The sequence below is a fragment of the Numenius arquata genome, chromosome 10 (assembly GCF_964106895.1).
Source record: "Numenius arquata chromosome 10, bNumArq3.hap1.1, whole genome shotgun sequence".
NCBI classification, from domain to species: domain Eukaryota; kingdom Metazoa; phylum Chordata; class Aves; order Charadriiformes; family Scolopacidae; genus Numenius; species Numenius arquata.
Window position 1 is genome coordinate 24641418 of NC_133585.1, and position 18594 is coordinate 24660011.

General features: G+C 49.5%; 1 protein-coding gene across 1 annotated transcript; it reads right to left on the reverse strand.

Moving 5' to 3' along the window:
* Nucleotides 1–2657: 2657 nt before the first annotated feature.
* Nucleotides 2658–4371, reverse strand: LOC141469260 (placenta-specific gene 8 protein-like). The gene is made up of 3 exons (XM_074154716.1): nt 4249–4371; nt 3909–4033; nt 2658–2765 (listed from the first exon to the last, which is right to left on the reverse strand). Exons 1-3 carry the CDS (start codon nt 4361–4363, stop codon nt 2658–2660), a joined length of 348 nt encoding a protein of 115 aa, XP_074010817.1. The 5' UTR covers nt 4364–4371.
* Nucleotides 4372–18594: the final 14223 nt, after the last annotated feature.

An 18594-nucleotide genomic window follows, 5' to 3' on the forward strand; every position in this document is an offset into this window, starting at 1 on the left:
GATGTGGTGTTGGGGGATATGGTGTAGGGGAGAACTTTGTAGAGTGGGGCTGATGTTTGGACTCGATCCCAAGGGTCTTTTCCTACCTGAATGATTCTATGATTCTATGATTCTAACTCCATTGGGTGACACCAGCACTGCCTCAAAGTACAGCTACAAAATCATACCATCCCTGTGCTGGGATGAGACAGCAGCATGGTTTTTCCTCTCTCCCCGCCCCTCCCTACATTCCCGGCCTTTACCTCTCTTCGGCTAAAAATGCAGTTTTCTGTATTTCCAGGGATTATTGACAGGACTCTCTGGGCCATCTGGGGATTAGGCAGGTGGGAGTGCTGCAGTATGGACCCACCTTGCAGCACTGACAGAGCCTCTACCTGCCCTTGACAACGTTTGTGGTGAAGGTGAAGGCAGAGGGGAGAAAGAAATACCATATTTTCCTTACAGAGTGAAGCTGGGGGAGTTTTGTAAGGATTAAAAATCCTTTAGCATCTCTCCGAGAGGGATGGAGAGAGGGTGAATGTCACTTCTGTCTTTCGGACAGAGAACGTACTGTTAACGCAGATGTGCTCTGCCTGGCCATGGTCAGGAGCAGAAGGCTTTGCCCATGGAGAGGACTTGGCCAACCCACAACCCAACCAGGTTTTTAATGGCAGCTGGGTGGGAATTCATGCTCAGGTTCTCTAGGGGACCATGTCTCTGCAATGCGTGAGGTGGGCTGGTGCCAGGCAGCCAAAAATCTCCTTGGCTTCATGTTCACAAAAGTAGGACTGTCCAGCAGCCCCGATGGCCACCTGGACCACCGCAGCAGGGACAACTTGGCACTCAGTGGCCTGCAGCCATCACCTGACTGCTGGAAGCCCCAGCTCTGCCCTGGAGCAGAAGTCACTTTTCCAACTTTTACAACTTGGATGAGTAACACTGACAAAAAACATCATTAAACCGTATCTCTAAGCACTATGTCTACCTGTCTTTTAAATACCTCCAGGGATGGTGCCTCAACCACTTCCCTGGGCAGCCCATTCCAAGGCTTAATAATCCTTTCCGTGTAAAAATTGTTCCTAATATCCAATCTGAATCTCCCCTGGCGCAACTTGAGGCCATTTCCTCTTGTCCCATCGCCTGTGACTTGGGAGAAGAGACCAACACCCCCCCCGGCTACCCCCGCCTTTCAGGGAGTTGTAGAGAGCGAGAAGGTCTCCCCTCAGCCTCCTTTTCTCCAGGCTGAACACCCCCAGCTCCCTCAGCCTCTCCTCATAAGACTTGTTCTCCAGACCCCTCACCAGCTCCATTGCCCTTCTCTGGACCCGCTCCAGCCCCTCAATGTCTTTTTTGTGGGAAGGGGCCCAAAACTGGACACAGCACTCGAGGTGGGGTCTCACCAGTGCCCAGTACAGGGGGACCATCACCTCCCGAGTCCTACTCACCACGCTGTTCCTGACACAGGCCAGGATGCTGTTGGCCTCCTTGGCCACCTGGGCACACTGCTGGCTCATGTTCAGCCCACAGTCCACCAACACCCCCAGGTCCTTTTCTGCCAGGCAGCTCCAGCCACTGTGCCCCAGGCCTGTAGCGCTGCAGGGGGTTGGTGTGACCCAAGGGCAGGACCCGGCACTTGGCCAAAAAGCTAACTGAATAAAAAAATATCAGTGAAAATCTTTCTCTGCAGTGGGCGCAGAGGAAATCTCAGCTGCACTAGGGGCTGCTGAGGCGGACAGAGTGGGAGAAGGATGAGTGCTCTCAGGCGGTGCAAGAATGACACACACACGGGTAGGAAGGCAAACTCGGCTGTTTATTCATAATGTTAAGCAGGGAAGGGGGAATCAACCATAATCGAAGCAAATCCCCCATGGTGCATTTACCAATAGCCAGGGCAGCGGCAACTCCGGTCCAGAGCAGCTCCGCAGGGCACAGTGAGGATGGTGGCATCTGCAATGGGATGGGAGAGAAGGGTCAGGAGTGGGACTGTGCCTCACCAGTCCAGGCCCCCTGTCCTGCACAAGGTTCCCAGCAACATTGGACAGGTTCCCAGGACATGGACCTGTTGGAAAGGGTCAAGAGGAGGGCCATGAAGATGCTCAGAGGACTGGAGCACCTCTCCTATGAAGACAGGCTGAGAGAGTTAGGGTTGTTCAGCCTGGAGAAGAGAAGGCTCCAGGGAGACCTTATAGTGCCCTTCCAGTACCTGAAGGGGGCTACAGGAGAGATGGGGAGGCACTCTTTGTCAGGGAGTGGAGTGACAGGATGAGGGTTAACAGTTTTAAATGGAAAGAGGGGAGATTTAGATTAGATCTTAGGAAGAAATTCTTTACTGTGAGGGTGGTGAGACACTGGAACAGGTTGCCCAGAGAAGCTGTGGATGCCCCATCCCTGGAGGGGGACCAGGCTGGATGAGGCTTTGAGCAACCTGCTCTAGTGGGAGGTGTCCCTGCCCATGGCAGGGGGTTGGAACTAGATGACCTTTAAGGTCTTTTCCAACCCAAACTATTCTATGATTCTGTGATTTTGCTGCAGGACAGGTCATTCTCGTCACCTGTCCATGGCCGTTTCCCCACTGCAGCAACCCTGTGTCTCACTTCAGGCGTTGGCAGGAGAGACTCCAGGAAGCTGCTTTGCTGTGTGAGGTGGTGGCTTTACAAACCAGCACCAGCATGCCCAGCTTACCAGAATATGCCCTGCTCCCTCCTCCGGTTGATGTCTCTCTTCATTTGGCAAACAGAGCACACGAGGCACCACATGGTGACACAGAAGTCAGAGCAAATAGACCCCTGTTAGGAAGAAGTTGGTTAGGGACTCAGGCTTCCCAAAAGCCACCTTTCGGCCATGAAAATCCCATTCCATCTCACGTGCCCTTTGTTTCCTGGCTGGTTCTAGCATCCGAGCAGGAGACACTAAAAACCAGGGCTGCTGAACCCCCACACAGGGGAAAGAAAGAAGGGAGCTCTTTCTGCAGGCTGCAAATAACTACTTCTCTTTCAGCTTCTGGGGTTAAGAGTCGGGGGGGGCGGGGGAAACACACACCAAAAAAATGACAATTTGGGCAAACTGGACTTGAGCCACCATGTCCAGCGACAGCACTACCCCCTGGTGGGAAGAAACTATTTCACAAATACACTGTATGTGAATGTCCACCTTTCTTCTGCATCCGATTATGGGTGTTCATCTGTGCAACTGATGATCTATTCGTTACTCTGCCCACAATTATCTCAAACCTTTCCCATCTTTCAAAGACTGGGGATGGCAGCTGAGGCTCAGGGAGCTGCTGTGGTTGGCAGCAGCTGAAGGCAGGACATGTTTAGTTTGGAGAAGAAGAGGCTGAGGGGAGACCTCATTGCCCTCTACAACTCCCTGAAAGGAGAGCGTAGAGAGGTGGGTGTTGGCCTCTTCTCCCAAGGGAATAAGGACAGGAGCAGAGGAAATGGTCTGAAGTTGGGGCAGGGGAGATTTAGATTAGATATCAGGAAGAATGACTTTCCTGAGAGGGTGGTCAGGCCCTGGAACAGCCTGCCCAGGGAGGTGGTGGAGTTGCCATCCCTCATGCTCTAGCGCCCGAGATTGTTGGGTTGGGGTTTTTATGTGTGTGTGTGTGTGTGTGTGTATGGTTGGACTTGATGATCTCAAAGGTCCCTTCCAACCATGAAGATTCTGTGGTTCTGTGGTTCTAGGTGCCCCTGGTGAAGGGTGCTGGGAAGGAGCATGTGTTGTTGGACACCAGCCCAGGGACCAGTGCAGCCGAGGGCATCCCAACCCCTGTCCTGTGCTCCTGGCATCACGTCGGACACGAAAGTGGGAAAAACAAGGGCGAGTGAAGAGCGCTGCTGCTCATCTGCTCATCCCTGATGCGCAGGGGCGGGGGGGGCACCTTGTCTTTCAGCCTCGCAGCATGGTGAGGGGGTGGGTTGACCACTGACCGGGATGTTGTATCTGGTGCGGTAGAGGGTCCTCATGGCCACGCTGGTCCCGCACAGACAGCACTCGTTCATGTCTCCGGCCACTTGGCAGGCGAGGCAGGGGAAGCAGAACATCCCGCAGCAGCCTGATGGGGGGAGAAAGGCAGCAGCGGGTGAGATTCTCCCTGCCCACCTGGCACCGCCGGCACCGGGGGAGGAATGGGGAGGACCAGGCTATGTAGCTGTCGCACCGCTGACCCAGGTGGCAAGGGTGGGGAGAACAGTGTCCCGAGAGGACGTGGGACCGACCACAGCACATCGCTGTCGACGGCTGAGAGACAGGACCACCCGAGACACTCACAGACGCCGCAGTCGGAGCAGCAGTCCATCAGCCCTGTCTGCCACGTGCTCCTGGAGACGGTGGGCACGGCCACAGCGTACTGCGGCTGGATTGTCACGACGGATTGGGCAGCCATTCCTAGTTGCTCTTCTGAAAGAGAAGGGAGGGGGACACGGCAGTTAGTGAAAAACCTGCTTGGTCTGCTGCCTCAACAGAGCTGGTCACCATCGCTCCTCAGCAGGGGCTGCCACTGCAGACGACGAAGCCCACCCATACCTTACCTGCATTTGTGTCTTTTCCAGGTTTTTTTTGCATTTTTACATAATCACATAATCTTCTTGGTTGGAAGGGACTTTTGAGACCATCAAGTCCAACCAACAAAAAAACCCCAAAAACCACACACAATAAAACCCCCACAAAACACACCAAACACCAACCAAACCAAAAACAAAACAAACACCCACAACCACACCCCACACCCACCCACAAACAGACACAACCCAACAATCTCAGGCACTAGAGCATGCCCTGAAGTGCCACGTCTACACGTTTCTTAAACACCTCCAGGGATGGTGACTCCACCACCTCCCTGGGCAGGCTGTTCCAGTGCCTGACCACCCTCTCAGGAAAGTCATTCTTCCTGATATCTAATCTAAACCTCCCCTGCCCCAACTTCAGACCATTTCCTCTGCTCCTGTCATTATTCCCTTGGGAGAAGAGGCCAACACCCACCTCTCTACAACCTCCTTTCAGGGAGTTGTAGAGGACAATGAGGTCCCCCCTCAGCCTCCTCTTCTCCAAACTAAACATGCCCAGTTCCCTCAGCCTCTCCTCGTATGACTTGTTCTCCAGACCCCTCACCAGCTTGGTGGCTCTCCTCTGGACACGCTCCAGCAGCTCAATGTCCTTCTTGTGGTGAGGGGCCCAGAACTGAACACAGCACTCGAGGTGAGGCCTCACCAGTGCCCAGGACAGAGGCACCATCACTGCCCTGCTCCTGCTGGCCACGCTGTTCCTGACACAGGCCAGGATGCCGTTGGCCTTCTTGGCCACCTGGGCACACTGCTGGCTCATGTTCAAAGCCTCCTCCAAACTAAACATGCCCAGTTCCCTCAGCCTCTCCTCCTATGACTTGTTCTCCAGACCCCCTACCAGCTTGGTGGCTCTCCTCTGGACACGCTCCAGCAGCTCAATGTCCTTCTTGTGGTGAGGGGCCCAGAACTGCCATTTTATCCAGCCTTCAAAATAGCATCAGGCCACTGATGTTCCCCGCTCCACCCCAGAGAATCTTCGCTGGTGCTCAGACACAGCGCACCCGTTCCCCTCGTGCCAGGCAGGGCTGGGCAGTGACCCTCGGCTAGAGCCAGCCGCTCGGGCACTTCAGCTGCTCAACTTGGCGCGTTTTACGCAGGATCGCTTTGCCACCGGTACAAAGCACGAGGCAAGCAGTCGTGGTCTATGCATTTCCTCGTAACAAAACCGAGCTCGGCGCCAGACACATACGGTAGTGTTATGGTTTGAGAGAACCCATAACAGTCTATTGTCGTTAGACAATTATTCTATCACCCGATGACCCCTCCCCACCAGGAAAGGGGAATCGGGGAACACAAAGAAACACGAGGGTCGAAATATAAATAGATTTAATAGACTAAGACTAAATAATTAACAATAATACTAAAGAACCGGTATTAATCCCGATACTGATATAAGATATACAGGAATTATACTCAGCCAACTATATCAGCAGAAGCTGTGCACTCCCAGCAGGGACAGCAAATGGCGGACACTGGGAGCACAATGGCTTCAGGAGGAAGGGAAGGCCTCAGGGCTCCGGCACCGGGGCAAGGAGTTGTCCGGACCCGCCACCATCAGGGAGAGAACCCGCTACGCAGCAAACTTTTCTAATTTATATTGGATGTGACGTTCGTGGTATGAAATAATCCTGCTGGCCAGGCTGGGTCAAATGCCCAGGCCTTGCTCCTCCTTGTCCCTGCCCCTGGCAAGGCTCGAAAACACTAAAACCTTGAATCCCACAGAGCCTGGCTGGCTGTAAAGTAAATATTTCCACAAATTCAGACACTAGAGTCTTCTAAAAGTGCACTTTTCCCCAGCATTAGCAGAAAAGTTAGTCCTGTGTCTCTCAACCCAGGACAGGTAGAAAAACCAGTATCGGTGGTTTCTCGTCACAGAGAGGCAGGAAGGCAGAAATTCAATACTACGTCCCAAGTCTGAACCCCAGTCCTTGCCTTCCCCTGGTTACTAAACCAAGCAAGTAAACCCTAAAAGCCAGTGTCGTGGTTTAACCCCAGCCAGCATCCAGGACCACGCAGCCTCTCACTCACCTCCCTTTCCCCCCCCCAAGAGGGGTAGGAAGAAGAGGGAGAAAAGGAGGGGAAAGGGGAAAAAAAAAGACTGTGGGTTGAGATAAAGACAGTTTAATAGAACAATAATGGAAAATAATGATAATAATAATAGTTACAGAATGCACAAGACACACACTCCCACTGCCCGGTGAACTGGTTGCTCAGCCTGACCTGAGCAGAGGTTGCAGATCCCACCACCCCCCTCCTCCAACCCCCATTAACACACCGAGCATGATGTCTATTGGTATGGAATATCCCAATGGCCATTCTGTTGTTCTATCTATGCTTCTATGGGAAGCTGAAAAAAGTCCTTGACTAGTATAAACATCACTTAGCAGCAACTGAAACAATATGCATTATTGACATGCCTTTCATACCATACCTGAAAACAAGCAACCACTAGAAAGAAAACTAACTCTGTCTCAGCTGAAACCAGGAAACCCCGTAAGCTTCAGCTCTAAAAAACCCCCTCAAATCTCTGTGCTCCTATTCTACCAGCCAAGTAAAAGACAGCACAGAGCATCCTCAGGTAACAGCTTGTCGTGGTTTCGGTTGGGATAGAGTTAACTTTTTTTATTAGCAGCTGGTATAGTGCTATGTTTTAGATTTGGGATGAGAAATACTTTTGATAGTGCACTGGTGTTTTGAGTTAGGTCTGGGATGGGACACAGCCAGGACAGCCAGCCCCCACTGACCGAAGATATCCCATACCATGTGTATGTATATAAAGCTGGGGGAAGGGGAGGACCTTCAGAGTGATGGCATTTGTCTTCCCAAGCAACCACTATGCGTGATGGATCCCTGCTTTCCTGGGAATGGCTGAACACCTGCCTGCCCATGGGAAGCAGGGAATGAATTCCTTTGCTTGCGTGCATGGCTTTTCCTCTACCTATTAAACTGTCTTTATCTCAGCTACTGGGATTTTTTTTTTTTTCTCACTTCTGCTCTTCTGTTTTTCTCCCCCTATTGCAACTTGGGGGGAGCGAGCGTGGTTCTAGCTGCCAGCTGGGGTTAAACCACCACACGATTAGAAGTATTGCCCCGAGGTCAAGTTCTTCTAGTGAGGCACAATTAGAAGAAAGGGGGAGGGGAAAAAATAAATACAAATTAAACTGCCTAGTTCTTCTAGCTAGGCACAATTAGAAGAAAGGGGAAGGGGAAAAAAAAAATAAATACAAATTAAACTGCTTAGTTCTTCTAGTTAGGCACAATTAGAAGAAAGGTAAAAAAAAAAAAAAAAGTTAAACTGCCTGCTCAGATTTGAGACTTTTTGCTACAAATTTGGGTTGTTTTTTTTTCTTTTTTCTTTTTCTTGTTTGAAATAGCAGCTTGGGGAGGAGAGAGGCTGCTGTTGGGTGGTCAGGCTCCTCCCCGCCCCGCTCCTGAGCTCAGACTCCAGAACAGAAAGCGAAATGCCGTGGCTGATGCTGGCAGTCGAGGCGCCGGGGTGGGGGTACGGGGGGACGGGACACCCTCCCTTCCCCAGCCTTTGGGGGGACTGGTGTGCCTCCAGAAATCCCACTCCTCCAGAAATCCCGCTTCTCCAGAAATCCCGCTCTTCCAGAACCCCCCCTCCCGAAGGCAAGTGCCGGGCCGTGTGTCCAGAGGGAAGCCGTGAACGGGCATTGCCCCCCAGCGCTTCCCTCTGCCCAGTGCCCCCCCGCGACGTGAGGGATCCCCCTGGTTCCTACACCCCCACAGCAGGGTGTACACGAGTACTGCTCGCATGCTTTCTTCTCTCTTGGCTGCAAACCCTAACGAAGAGATTGCAGCATTAGGATGCTCTTATCGGCAACAGCACACTCCACTGAAAATGTCCACAAAAGCATAGGGAGATCAGGCAGCAACGTATGAAAGAGCCTGCCATCCAGGCTTCTGGCAGAAAACACACAGCTAAGCAGCCTGGCTAGGAGGACTTTTGCCTTGACCATCCACATGGACAAGAGAGAGCCATATTATTTAAACCGAGAGCAAAGTACCAGCTAGACCCTTTTAACGCAGTGACACAAAGCTGGTAGCAGGAGAAAGCAGCAGAGAAGAACTAACCCCTCCATAAACCAGCTTTTGTGCATAGCTTTTTAAAAACCTCCTTCCTTCCCCAAATAGGATTTGCCATACAACTTGCTTTAAATTATATGCTGAGCAGGAAAATTTAAAAAAAAAAAAAAAAAAATCTACTTTTGCACTATTATCCCACGCTTCCCAGGCTAACGAGGTTTTTTTTTTTTTTTTTTTCCTATTTCCATGCTTTAAGAGAACCAACCTTGTGGCGAGCAGCTTCGGTTAGTGCAGCCTTCCCTGCCGGCTGGGACCCTGTGCAGAGGCTCTGGGGAAGATGAAACTAAACTTTCTCACCCTGGGAGGCTCTTATTGGCAGCCAGCAGTCAGCAAGCGTGATGGGGGGAGGTAACTGGAGGGGGAAGGTCAGGAGTTGTGCGAGCACTTTCTTTTTTTTTCCCCTTTTCTCAGAATTAAATCATAATTCTGGGAAATCGTGATTTATCTGGGAATTTACTATTTATTATCAATAGCATAATATTAATCTTTTTTTTCCAAATGACTGCATGCACGTTGTCTTATTCCCTTAACTGTGTGTCCATGTGGTGGTTGGTTGGTGGAGAACAGCTCTGAATGATGTGCATTTTTTGGGATAGACATTTTTCCAACATTTTTTCCCCAAAGAAAAAGCATGCTTCTCTGACCCTAGACCAGACTAAATGAAGAGCACCTCAGGGTGCTTCACTCTGAGCTTTTCCCTTTTCTGGAGGAAAAGGTTTTGGATGAAAGCGTTGTGCAGATGTGCTTGCTTTCACAACCAGGTTTGGGCGACAGTGGGGGGGCAGCATGGCAGTGAAGCGGGGCTGTGGCAGGGGCTCCTGGGTGGCTAAAATGTCCCTGCGGCGCCCAGAACAGCCCCTGTCCCAGCTTGATGATGCAATGGGCAAAACATGATGCTTTCAGTCAAAGCAGGATGCTTTCAGTCAAAGCCAGCGCCAGCTAAACCCATCTGTGCATGGGTGGGGGTGTGTGTGTGTGTGGGGTGTCCCCCTGCAGGTCAGCACCCTGTGATGGGGGTGACACTGTGATGGGGGGAAGCCCCAGCCCCAACTGTCCTCCTCCACTTGCATTCAGCCCCAGATAAGGAGGCAGCTGGGACGGTACCTTTGTTTTTAATCCTCTACTCCATCTGTCTCAAGTGTGCTCCCTGCTCCTTCTTAGGGATGCATTTAGGTATTTACTTCTGAATTAGTAGATATACCCCACACAGAGGTTTTCTGTAAGAATTAGGCTGATTCCCTAAGTGCCGGTCACAAGCCACGGAGCCCAGCTATTGTAAAATTAACTGAGTGCTTACCATACTCTCAACCATTTCCCTCTGTGAGATACTAACATTTACTATTTCTTCACTAATATGCCCCAAAGATTTAACCACTCGTGCCCTGTGCAAGTCACTGACAGTTTTGGATGCACTTCTACATTTCGTAGAGAAGCTGTGACACCAAAACAGCAGGTTCTGTTTCCCGGAATGATGGACAGAGTGGGTCTGAGCAGCAAGTTCCAAGCATCCCATGTGAAGCATGGGTGGTGCGTCCCCCTTCTCCCTCGCCATCAGCAAGAACAGGAGAAGGACAAGTTCAGGTTAAACTGCAACTTTCCAGCTTTGTCATGGGGCTGGTATTTATGGTGCATTAAGTGGAGCCTTTCACTCGTAGCAATGCTGAGATAACAGGGAGGTGTGCCCTGAAATGCTCCTCTTGGCTGCCAACCGCTCCAAAGTTTAACTGGGGCTGCCCCTGCTTTAGGACGGGGCTGCCTGGCTGACCCCCTGGCTGGACCGTACACCTTTCTTATTTTTATTTTATTTATTTATTTTTTTCCCCCAGAAACATTGCAAGAGGCTGCGGGAATTGAGGTTTGCAAAAAGTTGTAGTTCAGCAGATGCTTTTTCGAAGTGGAGATACCTGACATCCCAGCGGCTGGCTAGACTAGGCTCATGCAAAACGCCAAGCTAGCCTTGGAGTCTGCTAGGGAGGGAGGGAAGTGGGAAGCTGAAAAGCACAGTCGCTACGGGAGAAAACGGTAAAAAAGCCCTCATCAGCAACATTTTAAGGATTTTAACAGTTTGTCCTCTATTAAGAACCGGGGTGACACTGACTGCCCACCCATTGCCTCCCGTGGCAGCCGCCATGGTTTCTGGCTGGAGCCCACCACAGGGGCTGGCTGGGGCTCTGCTGGTGGCCGGTGGCCTCAGCCCCCTTCACGTCCAGCTTCTCCGCATCCTGTGAAGCGGCACTGCGGGAAGACGGGCAGTGGGCTGCAAAGCGCGCCTCTCTTAGCCACAGCGAGACAGCAAAGAGCAAAAAAAAAGTCTCATTAGTCTGGGAGACAGGAAAGAGGCTAACAAAGCCAAACCTGTAAGGCCTTTTTCCACGTGGTGGGAATAAAAGACTATTTCCAAGCAGACCACGGAAGAAAAATTCAGCTGAAGTTAATATTCACTAGTTTAATGTGTATTACAGTAAATGCAATTTTGATAAAGAATGCAGGAGTACAGGTTAAAAAAAAAACTCCCAAAAACCCACATTTTTGCTTTCTCTGCAAAGGAAAAAGTATAAATTACATGGTCTACCATTATATTTTACAGAGAATTGGTGAACAGAAATCACTTTTTTTCCATTTTACGCCAATGCCATCCACACGCAAACGTTCCCCCAAACCCAGCCTCCTTCCCACAGCTTGGAGGGGCTCAAAAGGAAAACCCCTGCCATTATAAAAGCCGGAGGAGAAAGGAGCTGAGCAAGTGCTAGGGGCAATTTTCACAGCCCTTAGAAATACAACGGAGGGTCGGGTTCAACATCGCACTGAAACGGAGGCAACTGCAGTTGGTGCAAGGAGAGAGCACTTTTGTGCCCACACCTCCACGTCCCTCTTCCCTCCAGCGCCGGGGACACCGCACATGGTGGAGAGGGAGGGCTCGGCTGGCTGGTGAAACGGAAAAATGGGGGTTGGGGTTATGGCTGGGTCCACCTGGGCAAGCCCCTCGTGCCGCAGACACCCAAAGCTGCGGTGCAGTGCAGAGCGGGGAGCTCACGTCTGGGGCAGCAGCACACAGCCACAGCCCCTCCGACCCACAGGAAAGCGGTAGGGGAGCGGTTTCACATCCCTCTGCGCTCACACGCCGGCTTGGGCAAGGGTTTGTCACGAGGGGCTTTGCGCAGCCGGGCTGAGCTTCTGCTTCCCACACTCGTCGTCTCGCAGTTTCTCAGCATCCCTTCAGCAGTGCCTCTCTTCCTCTGGGTCGCTTGGATTTGTAGGACAAACCCCTCTGGGAATCAAACTTCATCTCAGGAACTCACGAGGTTAAAAAAAAAAAAAAACAACTAAGGTAAAAATCAACAACCAAATCAACCCCCTTGGAACAGACTAGTCCAACTTGTTAATTTTATAATCTGCTACTTCATTAATTCCCTAACTCACAAATTCACAGAGTCACAGAATGATGTGGAGTTGGAAGGCACCTCTGGAGATCATCTAGTCCAACCCCCTGCCAAAGCAGGTCCACCCAGAGCAGGTTGCACAGGAACGTGTCCAGGCGATTTGGAATGTCTCCAGAGAAGGAGACTCCACCACCTCCCTGGGCAGCCTCTTCCAGGGCTCTGCCACCCTCAAAGTAAAGAAGTTCCTCCTCATGTTTAGGTGGAACTTCTTGTATTCAAGTTTGTGCTCATTTCCTCTTGTCCTGTCCCTGGGTACCACTGAAAACAGACCAGCCCCATCCTCTTGACACCCTCCCTTTAAGTATTTATAAGCATTGATCAGATCCCCCCTCAGTCTTCTCTTCTCTAGACTCAAAAGACCCAAGTCCCTCAGCCTCTCCTCCTAAGAGAGATGCTCCAGGCCCCTCATCATTCACTGACTTGCACCCATGCACAAGCAGAAGAGCTGCCAGAGGGTGCCAGTGCGTGTCCTCCTGTCCCCATCCCCACTCAGCGGTGGGAAGCAGGAGAACCTCAGCAGTCCAGTTGCTCTTGGGCCAGCTCTGGAGGCTTCCTTGGGTAAGCTGACCTGTGTCTACCTTCCAGTTTGGATGTGTGCTCTGTGCCGTTTCTACAGCCTCCCAAGAGTTTTATCCCAGACTGCCAGCTGCTGCCACTGAGCTGCAGGGGATGATGGACCTTACCTTCTCCGAGCTGCAGGGGATGATGGACCTTACTTTCTCCTGTCCCTTGTGTCCGGCATACACGATGCCCTCGTTTTAACCTGACGGCACTGCTCCCAGCGTACATGAGGAGCAGGGTGTTAGCCCAAGACCCGAGCGGGAGCCGAGTGAACAGCCACAAGTGATGCATCGTGAAGTTAATCCAACATTAACCAGGGTGTCGGCAGAATGACATCCAACACACTTTGCAACAGAATTTTGACGTGCAAGCACTTTTTAAATGCATTGATGTTACTCAGTAGAGTGAGTTGTACCGTTGATTAAAACGGGCCTTTACTACTTAATAAGAAAGATGCTCCTTTAAGTCAGATAGGCGAAGGCAACCCGAGAGTTGGACTGGGAGAGACGATGTGCAAGAGGAGGAAGCCATGCAGCTCCTCACCTGCTGTGTGCACGTGACCACGGGTCCTCTTCAGAGGAGAGCTTTGCAGTTCCATGGCAGTCTCCTTTCTCCCCTCTGTATGCGCGCTGATGCCTCCTGTGTATGACGGGATTTCTTCTGCTTGACTTCATCCACCCGGCACCCAACATGCTCACCCTGATAGCCTCTCATGGTAGCTCCCTACGTGTTTAACCTCCAGTTTTCTGAAGTACCTTCTGACTTACCTTGGCATAAATAAATCACCACTGAGCAGTTCGAACTCTTGAAGGCAGCTTTTTGGTCCCCCTCTGCTTTGCCACTGATTTCTTGAGGAAGGCCTGGAGACAGAAGATACAACATTCGCCACCTTTGCACCTGCTCCATAGCAGATGGCTTCCTTGTATGGACATCCCAAGATCTCAGAGCACCCCTGACAGCACAGCAGCTCATGACTGGGTTGAGAGACATGGGAAGGACTGAGGGGACACTCTCCCCATCCTACCCAGCCTACAAGAAAAATCGGGCAACTGGTCACCAGGTTGTGCTGGTGGTGGGCTAGCTATGGAAAGCACCCTCACCAGATGAAGACCCAACAATGGATGAACCTGTGGGTGCCAGAGCCTTGCTTGGTGTTGAGCAACTGGGTCTTTATCACCTGTCACCTGGGAGAGGAGGCATGCACTGCAACACCAGACCTTCAGCCTGTCCTTTACCCCTCCAACCCGAGCAACCTCAGCCTCATCAGGTTGATGGACAACCTGTGCTTACACCGCCTTGGCTTTCTCCCCTGGGTCTTCCCCCCTGAGCAGGAAAGATAGAGGAGACCTCTCAGCCCCTCTGTCTGACCTGTTGAATCCTTCATTTATTGCATTGCTGCATCCACTGCGTGGTGTCGTGCGTGCGAAAGTAGGGGTTGGGGTGGGGGGAGGAAAGCATCATGCAAAGACTAAGCAAGTAAGTTCTTTAAGGTCCCTTCCAGTCAATGCTTAAATAAAGCACAACAGCAATGCAGGTATTGCCAAAAAACCACATTATGGTGTACATAAAGCCTGTGTTTTCCTTCATTTTTCTCTCAAGTAGTTTAATTTATGTATTTCCTAGAAAAGTGGTTAATAGCATGGCAGCACTTGGGGGAAAGAAGCTCTGATGAAGCTGGAAAATCTGTTTGACAAACATTCAGACGCGCTACAGCATGACAGCCAGCATAAAATTCACACAGCTCTATTAAGCAGCCACTTAACACTGCTGAAGTTTCTCCTCGAAGTAGTCTCCTCATCTGTTGCAGGGTTAACTTGGAGGTAAAATTTTCTCTTCGAGATACTTTTCATTCAGAGCTGAAAAATACTTTGATGCCAGTCCAGGAAAAAAACCCACAAGGTAGTGTGGAATGGGCATGGAGTTGCTTCCCCCCTCACACAGCTTGTTACAGGCTTGGTTCCGTTCTCTATGCAGTTGAAGAAACCTATTTTATATTAGAGATTTCTCCTTGTTACTCTACCTGTCACAGCCGAGCAGCTCTGCAATTTGGAAGAATTGTGTTCTGCTGGTGTAAACGTTCAGGGGTGGGTTTTGTTTATCTTTTTCATTAGGGCTGGGATTTCCGCTCATTCTTCCAGAAATTAAAGCTGTATTTTTTAAAGTTTTGCACTCAGCATTTAAACACTGTTTTTTTTGTTGTTGGTTTTGGTTTTTGAATTTTATTAGACCTCTTACTGCTCAGCTGAGACAAAACCACGTGCGTACAGCTGCCTGGCTGGGGGGCAGGGGGGTCATTCTTGTTAAACACCACTATCCGGGAAAAGAAAAGTTCCGTAAAATCCATGAGGTGTTTCACAATTTCCTTTGTAATTTATCACATCACTGGTACTTTATCTAGCACACGCCGTGTTAAAATTTGCTCTGTCCTTTTTGCCTCTGTCACAAACTAGAGGGAGGCACTGCAAGAAACTCACCTCTGCAGTATGCCAAGAGCCTTCAGCTAGCACCGAAAACTTCACAGGGATGGTTAACACCCACATTTTTTTTTCCTGTCAGCTTTGTTTTGAAGCTTAAGTGGTCCTTCTCTCCTGGTATTTGCCCTGTGGCGGCCTTTAGAAACAAATTAATGGCCCTCTCCCTGCTTTTGCCAAAGGGAAAAAACAAGCGCCTATAAAATACGTTCTCCTGCTTCTGTTTAGCACACCAAGTCCTTCACCACAACGGTTGTGCTTTTGGTGTCTTCCTTGAAGAGCAGCTAACCACCACGCCGTGCCCGTACAGGTGATGGGTTACCTTAATTTTCAGCCAGCTTTTTCGTAGACTTCAGCCCACAGGATGCCCTGATCTTTCCACACGCTGACACACCTTTGTAACTTTGAGCAGAGCCACCGTTTTATCCCTACGTTACACCACCAGTGGCTGGTGCTATGCCTGACCTACGGACCTGGTGACACCCTGCAGCCAGACTCCCTTGCTTGTCCCATGTCCTCTGGCCCGTGTGCTTTGCACACCACAGTTCCTCAGCTAGGTGCCTGCAGCGCATGCTTTCCTGAAATCAGAGGGAGGCAAAAATCTGACCCCCTTGCATTAATGATACTGTATGTAAGTCAGTATACTCAATGTATACTGAGCTCTGGGGCCCTCACCACAAGAAGGACATTGAGCTGCTGGAGCGTGTCCAGAGGAGAGCCACCAAGCTGGTGAGGGGTCTGGAGAACAAGTCATAGGAGGAGAGGCTGAGGGAACTGGGCATGTTTAGTTTGGAGAAGAGGAGGCTGAGGGGAGACCTCATTGCCCTCTACAACTCCCTGGAAGGAGGGTGTAGAGAGGTGGGTGTTGGCCTCTTCTCCCAAGGGAATAATGACAGGAGCAGAGGAAATGGTCTGAAGTTGGGGCGGGGGAGGTTTAGATTAGATATTAGGAAGAATGACTTTCCTGGCCCTGGAACAGCCTGCCCAGGGAGGTGGTGGAGTCACCATCCCTGGAGGTATTTCAGAAACATGTAGACGTGGCACTTCAGGGCATGCTCTGGTGCCCGAGATTGTAGGGTTTTGGTTTTTTTTTTGTGTGTGTGTGTGTGTGTGTGTGTGTGTATGGTTGGACTCGGTGATCTCAGAGGTCCTTTCCAACCATGACAATTCTGTATTTACCGAGAAATACACAGATAGCAAAATCCAGGCACAATTCGCCTTGGATGACCTTATGGCGAGTCCCTTCCCCTGGCAAAGGTGAGTGTAAAAGCTCCCGTGTGCCACTGTCCCCATCAGGCTTCTGACTCAGAGATCCAGCCCCACCACAAAAGCCTTGGCAATCCCTCCCTGTATCCCCGCAGGAACTAACACCCCTAGGTACGTACGGCTACTCCTGGACAAAGAGCTAGTGTTACTTTGATAACACCTTTCCACAAAGCACAACGGGAGCACACAAACGCAAGCATTTTTGTTGGTTACAGAGTTTTCTATTTCGCTGAGCAACTGCCACATTTGACCTTCCTCCTGCCTCCAAAAGCATTTGTTATCTCAACGTCCTGTGGAGGAACATTTGGAAAAGGAAGGGGAGGAGAAAAGCAACATTTGACACGGGAGGAGAGACTTCCAGAGGAAACTGTTTGTGCAAAAGCACACTAGCTGATCATGAACGTGCTGCTTTAGAGATAGGTGTATTTGAGAATTTTTTAACAGACTCTATCTAAATCAGCAGTGAGTGTCTTTGTTAAGATTTGGAATAGAATAGCTTGGAAATGGAAGGAGAAGATACGCACATATGCCTGCCAGCAGATACGAACCGGATTTTAGCCAGGAAGTAGTTTAGCCTTTGTCTCTTTTGCACTTGAAAAGTTATTTCTGTGTATTAATTGTAAAATGCTCACGCGAATAACACTCTCAGTATTATAGCCTGGAACCTAAACCTTTCTCCATTTTTCAGGCAATGAACCTAAAATACAGCTATGACACGTCTTTGTAAAACACATTTTGAGATGAACTTGGAAAACCCCACAGAAAACATGCAATGATCTTCAAGTTTAGGACACAAGGACTGCTTTGAAACTTGAATTTTCACTCTATTTAGCTACACCTTCTTCTTCCTCCCATTACAAGAAAAATGCTTGTGATAAGTTGCCACTGGACAAAGGATGCCAGGAGGTTCAAAGGCACCACAAAATGTGAGCTCTTCCCAAATCTAAGCTACTTAAAGATGCTTTAATATGTTAAAAATGGATTAATAACTTCTGCCACAACCTCTCTAAAGTAATATTACAAGTATTAAGAAACTGATCCACACTAATTATGTGACGACTTTTTTATTACTAGTAAATGCCTTATAACCAAAGTTCAACATGAAGTTGGATGCATCCAATTCTCCCTCTACAAAATGCAACTTTGTCAAGTAATTGTTCAGAAACTTCTTATTCTTCATTTTTAAACTGCTTTTCTTCAACTTAATACTTCCTCAACCCCAAAATTATAAATCCTGTTTAAGTCCTGTGGAAGAACCAAGGAGGCCCTAAAAGCAGTTACACTTCCTAATGTTTTAACACATTTCTATCTTACATGCAGTCAGGCTGAAAAATCCACTCTTTCTAATTTGCTCAAAAAATATTTGACATCACTTGTTTAGACAGTAAAAGAAAAAACAACTTTACAGGGTGTACATTAAAAAGAAGTGTTCAGAACCCACAGAAGTGTGTTCCAGTCCCCAAAACAATCTTGTGCTGCCAAAGCCCTTGACTCCATTTCCCTGCAACAGGAACTTCTTTACCTGTTCACAATCAGTGGTAATGCAAAACTACAGTTAGCAAACCCTGAACGCATGGCTCTGGACTGCAACATCTCTCAAACATACCTTTAAGGTTTAAATAACCATAAAATGTGATACCCATCTTCAGGACTAGAGCAAGATGCAGCCTTATTTTTGGTGGGACTGCATGCAGTTGTGCCCCACTACTCAAGGAGCAGAGCAGACATCAAGAAAGGTCGTTGGAATACCAAAATGAGTTTGGCAACCAAACGCTTTGCATCACCGAACTACAGCCCCGCATGCAGGTGTACGCAAAGCCACCGGTGGAGAAAAGCACACTTGCATTACCTATCATTTTCCTAGAACTGGCGTGTCCATTATGCCTTCACAGAAATTAATTCCAGAACATGCCATACAAGCTCTTTAACGCTACGAGCCAAAGAAAAGGTTAACTACAGTGCAAATCATGTAACTGAGAGCGTAAAGCAGTTGAAAACATGAAGGGTTTGAAGCAATGTAATTGTCAGCCCGCAGTTGCTGTTTTTATTGTTTATAGGCATCCTCCTATAAACAAGTTCTTCCTGTAAGACTACAAGTAAAAACCGGTAGGCATAAACCAAAAGGAACAGAATTAAAAAATAAAAATTAAACAAACAAGGATCACCTTACATGATGAATTATAGCTCAGGGTCAACCACCAGTCACAC